At 46.2% G+C, this 8,350-nt stretch overlaps 1 protein-coding gene across 1 annotated transcript; it reads right to left on the reverse strand.

The window, feature by feature from the left end:
* Nucleotides 1-4,950: 4,950 nt before the first annotated feature.
* On the reverse strand, nucleotides 4,951-6,000 carry LOC149875609 (olfactory receptor 52K1-like). Its single transcript, XM_090058438.1, has one exon. It carries the CDS (start codon nucleotides 5,998-6,000, stop codon nucleotides 4,951-4,953), a length of 1,050 nt encoding a protein of 349 aa, XP_089914564.1.
* Nucleotides 6,001-8,350: the final 2,350 nt, after the last annotated feature.

The following is an 8,350-nucleotide window of genomic DNA, read 5'->3' on the forward strand; positions in this document are numbered from 1 at the left end:
GCGTTGCCTAGACTCAGGTACTGGGAGGATTGATGAGACCCACTTGTGAGTTTCCTACCCACCCAAGCTCATGAGGCCCATAATGCCATTACTTCTATCCTGAACAGCCCTAAAGTCTTTCAGAAATCATGGTGCATCACTGAAAGGCTTACCTGATTTAACCCAGCTGTAAATGAGTGTGTGGTCATTCAAGTCAAAGGCACCTTAAGGGGGTGCTGTCACTCATTCATGTGGCTCTGGCTACAGAAACTAAGCCAACTCCTGATAGACCACTTAAGCTTGAGTGAAACTTTGACCTTGACCTAGAGTTGGGCCCCAAATGTTCAGACTTCATTTGGTCACAGAATGAAATTTCAGGTTCTTGCAGATGCGAAAAGCACCTTGGAATGGTGAGTCCTTCATAACCAGTACAGGCAGTACCATTTTCATGAATCTGCCCCTTTAGGGGCAACAGACCAGATGTTTCACCACACCCCACAGACAACACAAGAGTGTAGGGTCCTGATTCACAGAAGCTGCGTGTTCACCTTTAAACACATCTACTTCTACTGGCTTCAGAGTTCATGGCGGGGGCAGGAACTGTTGAGACAGTTTAATGGGATGTCTTCTCTGCTTAAATCTTAGCTTGAGTGCTTCCCTGCCTCAGGGCCTATGAAAAGCCACGAGGAATAATAATTACTCTGATAACATTATGAGAAATTATGAGAAATTTCAAAGTATTCAGCTCTGACTTCCTGGGCCTGACAATAAACCTGTTTATAATAAAACACTCATTGAGCCATCTTGGTTTTATTTTGTTCTGTGTTTAACTTTGTCTATTGGTGCACACATGATATATTTTTAATACAATCACACTTCCCGCTCCAAGGGAAGTGGCAGTTTTCCATCTCCTGAAGCCCTTAGAACCAGACCGGAGGCTTCTCTTAAAGACCTACTTTAGCTAAACCTAAGTTAATTGTACAAGGGTAAGTGGATGAAATTCTATATTTTGGTTAGGCAGGAGGTCTTGTTAAATGATCTAATGGTCTTGGCTGCCCTTAAAATGTATTGGCTTCTTCTAGACACAAGGATTTCTTTGTGTTCCTTAAAATTTCTTGTGCTTTCACATAATTATTATTTTTGTGATCATGTATTTAATATTGTGTTGCTTACAATCACATTCACACATTTTTCCTGAAGGTAATATTAACCCATCTCTATGTTTGTGCTTCTTTACTTGATGAGACAATAATGTTAGCTAGCTAAATAAATTCTTTAGGAAGCAGCTGACTCCAATCAGTGACCTTTAAGTATCTATGACAACTATGACATCTTCCTCCTTATCAGTCCATTTATAAAGTCCAGTGTTTGGTTCACATAGATCCTAGAAGAGACTTTTACTAGTTTAATTTGATTTCTAAGCTTTTACACCAGTTCTGTCTATAACCAATTTATAAATGTTAGGGTTTCGTGGGTTTTTTTGCCTTTCATGGAATGTTTAAAAGGCATCTTTAACTTCAATGTGTAAGAGTGATTTTTACAAATTGTGACTTTTAAGTACATCAACCATTTTGTACATGAAGAAAGCCTCCTCTCAGAAGGAGAGCCATATATGACAATAATTATGTGGGGGGGAGGGGGAAAGAGAGCAAGACACAGAGAGAGAAAGAAGGATCACATCTCTATGAACCAGGATTTAAACACTGTCATTAAATCATAGAAAATGAGGGTTGGAAGTGACCTCAGGAGGTAAAATCTAGTTCACCCCCCTGCTCCAAGCAGGACCTACACCAACTAGATCACCCCAGCTAAGGTTTTGTCTACAAAGATCTTCAAAACGTCCAAGGATGGAGATGCCACCACCTCTCTGGGGAGCCTGTTCCAGTGTTTCACCACTCTCCTTGCTGTTAGATCCCGACTCCAGGTGATGCTCAATGACTAAGGAGACAATGGATCGATGCTGTCATGCATCACCTGCACACATTGCTCATCAACAGCTTTATTCAAAATGGTGACAGCTTTGGGCGAGCTCCCCAAAAAACTGGGGAGCAGCCATGAACATTAGTTTTTTTCCATATGTATACACCTTGGTTTATGGTCATTAACATTTACCCCACCTTTGTCCCTCCTTTGTTCCACCCTTAGTCTTTCCCATTTTAAGCTCTGCCTCTGTTTACTGTTTGTTTCATTAGCATGGAATTGCCTATGTATTGCACTTATTTTCATGTCTTTTTGCTATGAATACATGCCTAAGACCCTGACCCCTCTTCTTTCAGTCACTTGGGTGGACTTTGACCAAAGTCTGAAAGCTTCTGGAAGCTTCTTTACCAATCACCATTCACCTTTTCGCGTATGTTCATCTCAGATCCTGTTACCAGTTATGTGTTGTCTTTCATATTCCAGTCTGCTTTTCAGTCCCGTATTGTACCATCTCCACATTCCTAAGACTTCACCTCATTTGCAGCACACAGACTTACATAAACTCACTTGAAAATGGTTGATACAATTAATATGGTTACTCAGCATAAGCATTCATAAGCAAAATCTGCTTTTTCTCCTAATGATAACAGGTGGACTGTGTCCTATTTCTTTTACACAATGAGCTATATATCTTACAACACTACTATGTTGTTATGAAAATGCTTGCCTAAGCATCTTGCAATGTTACTTTTAACATACCATTCTGCCTTGTGGTTAGCAGCTTTGCTAGGCCACAGGTTATAGCCTTTTATTCAGCTGAAAATCGAATACTCCCCAAGATCCAAATACCGCCACCCTAACACAGGACTGATCCTGCCTCAGGCAGGGTCGGACTGGATGTGATTTCTGGAGCTCCCTTACAGCCCCACGTCTCTGGGATTCTATGATACTATGATAAATGCCTCAGATGCCCTACACATGACCAAAATATGGCCACTTAGGTGACAAGGAAAGAAGAGTGTTGCCCTAGAGGGGCTGCCTTACTGTAATTTCTCCCTTTCCTAGCAGATCCTTGCTTGTTCTCCAGAAGGGCACTTGCCTGATTCTGCTTCTTGAATGGGAGGTAAAGAGATTCCCCAAATCCTGGGTGATAAAGCAGACAGCATAGAGCTGGGGCTATTGAGGTAGAACCTCTGTGGCCCTATGGTATGGTGTTCCCCAAAACACAGAAGTGACCCAGGGAAAACAGGAGCAAGATCTTGGCCATGTCCCCAGCTTCCTGGTACTCTAGGTATTAGGAACACACATGGTAACAAAGGAGAATGCAACATAGATTTCATAGATTTCCATGTGTGTTGTATCTCCAAACACAGATGCAGCTCCTGTCCAGTTCACATGGTTCTTGTCAGTACCACAGAGCCAAACTTGAACACTTTGATGATCCCCAAGTTGCCACCTGAAAGTCCTAGATCCACTGTGAAGTTGGATGCAATGTTCTCCCCCCATGTTGGGAACTCTGCCTTGCTGACACTGCCCAGGCACTAGGGAGTTTTGGTATTTCCCAAATACACTCTTCAAAGCCCCATGCTTGCCAGCAGCCTGATATCAGACTGCCAGCTCCCAGGCCTGCCTGACTCCTTCCTGCACTCATGCTGGGATGCCCATCTGCTTGCATTTCTGCTGGTCTGTTCCCCAAGCTTCTTGCCTCCCTTTGCTGCCTGCTACTTAGGCTGTCAAGACGTACTCACAAGCACCACAGGGAGAAGAAGATGGTGAAATGGGCTGAAGTGGTAGGCACATTATCAGCAGATCAAGAGAAGTGATTTGGCACTAGGGAGGCCACATCTAGAGTCCTGTGTCCAGTTTTGGGCTTCCACTACATAATGCACATGGACACATTGGAAAGAGTCCAGTGAAGGGCAACAAAAATGGCTCAAGGCCTGGGGGGGACATTATTTGTGAGGAGAGACTGAGGGACTTGGGCTTATTTAATATGCAGAAGACTGATGGGGATTCAATAGCAGCTTTTAACTCCCTGCATGGGGGTTGCAAAGAGGATGGAGCTGGACTGTTCTCAGTGGGGGCAGATGGTGGAACAAGGAGCAATGGGCTCAAGTTGTAGCAAGGGAAGTTGCAGTTGGATATTAGGAAAAACTTTCTCATGAGGAGGGTAATCAAGCACTGGAACAGGTTGCCCAGAGGGGTTTCAGACTCTCTATCTTTGGAGGTTTTGAAGACCTAGCTAGACAAAGCCTCCACTGGGATGAACTACTTGGGACTGGACATGCCTTGAGCAGAGAATTGGACTAGGTGTGTCCTCCTGAGGTCCCTTCCAACCCTCATTTTCTATTATACTATGGTTTTATGTTTTGGTTCCACAGAACCATCCTTTTCTATGGACAACCATTCTAGTAGAAATTTCCAATGTGTCTTTGAGGGTCTTTCTGGGAGCTGACAGACAAGGTTCTTTGGGTAAATCTGATATCTTTTACTAGTGCAACTATTTTCCAATTTCCAATTATTCTTGAGCTTTTTTCAAAATTTCTCCCTGTGGTGTTGCATACAGAAGACCAAACTTCATAGGCAGGTCAGAGACAGGCTGCTTCTTCCACCAAGCAGAAGCATGTGTCCATGCATGTGCATAAGTATGAAGTCCAGATGTGGTCCGGGGGTGCCAAGGATGGAAAAGAAGCTGCAGCTTATATGAGCATATTTGTTCACTTTGTTACCTGTTACTAGCAACATACAAATGGTAGGGGATGGGGAAGCATGATGGAACTGACCTGATTTAGTACAAGGGACTATATTCTGCCCCCTGTACACAACAGTTAAAGTTCCCATGCCAAGATCCTCAGAGCCCCAGGAGAATCACAAGCGCAGTTATTCTGAATATGTCCATGGATTTCATTTCCTGTATTACTGGCCTACAACTCCTTCCAGATCAGCCTAGAGCAGTAGTCTCCAACAGTCACTGACCCCCAAGGCCATCTTGCCAACTAAGCATTGTGATGCTGGAAATATCACAATTTGCTCACCTGGACAATCTCAGTTTTAACTGCTTAATTTCTTGTGGCCATAAGCAATGGTAGAGGGTCTTGTAGACAGCATTGTGCCCACTAGCTCTGTGTTGGAGACCACAGACCTACACCATTTTTGGAACAGGATCAGTATCCTGTCATAAATCTGTTTGGTTTTGACCCCGTACACAATGGGGTTCATCATGGGAGGAAAGAGGAGGTAGAAATTGGCCATCAGTATGTGGATATGAGAAACAACATGATGGCCAAACCTGTGAATTATGGATGAGAGAACCACAGGGGTGTAGAAGACCAAGATGGCACAGATGTGAGAGATGCAAGTGCCAAAGGCCTTAATCCTCTCTTCCTTGGAGGCCAGGCTCAACACCGTCTTCAGGATCTTGACATATGACAGGCCAATGAACAGCAAATCCAATCCCACAATGAAGAGGGCTACAGTGATCCCATAAATGTTGTTGAACCTGGAATTTGCACAAGCCAGCTTCACTACAGCCATGTGTTCACAGTAGCAGTGGGCAATGATGTGGGAGCGGCAGTAGGGCAGCCTTCTGAGAAGGAAGGGCAGGGGAAACATGAGTAAAACAGCCCGGGACAAAGCTGCCAACCCAATCTTCACTATTATTGCATTAGTAAGTATGGTGGCGTACCGCAGAGGGATACAAATAGCAACGTACCTGTCAAAAGCCATGGCCAGCAGCACACCTGACTCCATGATGGAAAAGGAATGAAGGAAAAACATCTGCATGAGGCAGCCACTAAAGCTAATCTCCCGGGCATTGAACCAGAAAATGCTCAATATTTTCGGCATGGTGGTCATGGACAGCACCAGGTCAATGGTGGACAGCATAGAGAGGAAATAGAACATGGGCTTGTGGAGGGAGGGCTCAGTCTTTATAACATACAAGAGGGTGCCATTCCCTAGCAGAGCTATGGTGAACACTGTACAGAAGGGGATGGAGATCCAGTGATGCATGGCTTCCAGCCCAGGGATGCCGGTGAGGAAGAATATCGTTGAGTTGGTGCCAATGCTGTTGGGTGCTGATGGGTTGTCCTGGAGGGGCATCTTAGCAAGCTTCACCCACAGTGTATTTTTCTTCTAATAAAATATAATATACAGAATGAATAGATATTGGGAAATATGGTCATCTGGGGCACCAAACTCTGTTAAATAGCAATGAAGGTTTCAGGAAAAATTGCTGAAAAAGTCAAAAGCATAGGCTCAGGGGTGATCTGATGGCCACCTATAAGTTTATCAGGGGTGACCACCAGGATCTGGGGGAACATCTGTTCACCAGAGCGCCCCAAGGGATGACGAGGTCGAACGGTCACAAACTCCTGCAAGACCGTTTCAGGCTGGACATAAGGAAGAATTTCTTTACTGTCCGAGCCCCCAAGGTCTGGAACAGTCTGCCAGCGGAGGTGGTTCAAGCACCTACATTGAACACCTTCAAGAGTAAATTCGATGCTTATCTTGCTGGGATCCTATGACCCCAGCTGACTTCCTGCCCTTTGTGGGGGGGCTAGACTCGATGATCTCCCAAGGTCCCTTCCAGCCCTAATGTCTATGAAATCTATGAAAACTAGACACAAAAACCAAAATGATGGGATGGGATTTACAGGCTTTCCTCAATTTATGCATGCTCTTTATATGCAAATTCACTCTTATGCAATGAGCATATTTAGGCCCATAATTTGTTATATGCAAGGTAAATTTTCTCTTATGCAATAAGCATAGATACCACCCCCCAACCCAAGCAGGTAAGTCTGTGGGGGGAGGGGAAAGTGTCATGGGCCCACTCACCCTAGCCCTGGCTGCAGCAGCCCTGGGAGTCATCAGTGCCAGCTGTCTCTGCCTGTCCCCCCGTGCCTGGGTTCACCCCAGCTCCTGGGCTGTGCCTTGCCATGGTGGAGGCAGCTGGTGTTGGCTTCTCCTGGGGCTGCTCCAGCACAGGCTGGGCTGAGTGCAGAAAGCAGAGCCCTGGGTGGTGCAGAGCACAGCACTCACCCCAGCCCTGGCTACAGTGGGCCTGGGAGCAGCCAACACCAGCTGCTTCCAGCAAGGTAAGGCGCAGCCCAGAAGCAGAGGTGAACGGTGCAGCCCAGTGGACAGTGTGCAATTTTTTAAAATCTTGCCAGTTAGAGCAACTGCAACAAGACAGATTAAGAACACCCAACTGCTGGATACCAGAGACTAGTGACTAAAGTTTAAGTCCCCATTAACTGCCAGAGCATAGGTGAGAGCCCAAAGCCCTAAGCTACTGGGTAAAGGTGGCCGGGAGCACCTCCTTTTTCTCTCCCTTCCTGCTTTTCTCATAGATGCTTCAATCTATCCCTTCTTTGTTTCATTTAGGGTGCTATATCTGTTTTGATATGATGTTATAGTCATCAAATCATAGAAAATTCAGGTTGGAAGGGACCTCAGGAGGTCACATCTAGTCCAATCCCATGCTCAAAGCAGGACCAGCCCCAACTACATCATCTCAGGTAAGGCTTTTTCTAGCCAGGTCCTAAAATCTCCCAAGGATAGAGAATCCATAACCTGTCTGGGTAGCCTGCTCCAGTGCTTTACCACCCTGCTGTGAGTTAGTTTTTCCTCATCCCTAAACTCAACTTCCCTACATAGTTTCATAGTTGGTAGGCTCAGAAGGGAGCTGAGCAGATCATCAAGTCTGACTCCCTGCCATGGCAGGAAAGCATACTGGGGTTAGATGACCCTGGCAAGGTGTTCATCCAGCCTCCTCTTAAAGACCCCCAGGGTAGGACCCACCACCACTTCTCTTGAAAGTTGGTTCCAGATCCTAGCCGCCCTGACCGTGAAGTAGCGTCTCCTGATATCTAGCCTAAATCTACCCTCTGCCAGCTTGTGACTGTGTTATTCCTGGTCACTCCTGGCAGTGCTCAGGGGAACGGACTTCCCCAATGCCCGCTGGTCCCCTCTGACTAGTTTGTAATAGGCCACTAGATCTCCCTCAGCCTTCTCTTGTGGAGGCTGAACAGGTTCAGGTCCTGTCACCTCCCCTCATAAGGCCAGCCCTGCTGCCCCCTGACCATGCGAGTGGCCTCCTCTGGACCCTCTCCGTGCTGTCCACATCCCTCCTGAAGTGCGGCGCCCAGAACTGGACGCAGTACTCCAGCTGTGGCCTGACCAGTGCCGCATAGACGGGAAGGATCACCTCCTTGGACCTGCTCGAGATGCATCTGTGGATGGATGACAAGGTACAGTTGGCCTTCCTGACCGCCTCCCCACACTGCCGGCCCATGTTCATCTTGGCATCAATGATGACTCCAAGATCCTTTTCTGCCTCTGCACTGATGAGAAGGGAGTTCCTTAGCCTGTAGGTATGGTGCTGGTTCTTCCTCCCCAGGTGCAGCACCTTGGATTTATCAATGTTGAAACCCATCCTGTTCTCATC

This window comes from Crocodylus siamensis, chromosome 1, assembly GCF_052110815.1.
Source record: "Crocodylus siamensis isolate JL-2025a chromosome 1, ASM5211081v1, whole genome shotgun sequence".
NCBI classification, from domain to species: domain Eukaryota; kingdom Metazoa; phylum Chordata; order Crocodylia; family Crocodylidae; genus Crocodylus; species Crocodylus siamensis.

Bases quoted from the DNA above. Each gene is read 5' to 3' on its own strand.
- LOC149875609 (XM_090058438.1), bottom strand. From the start codon at position 6,000: ATGCCCCTCCAGGACAACCCATCAGCACCCAACAGCATTGGCACCAAC.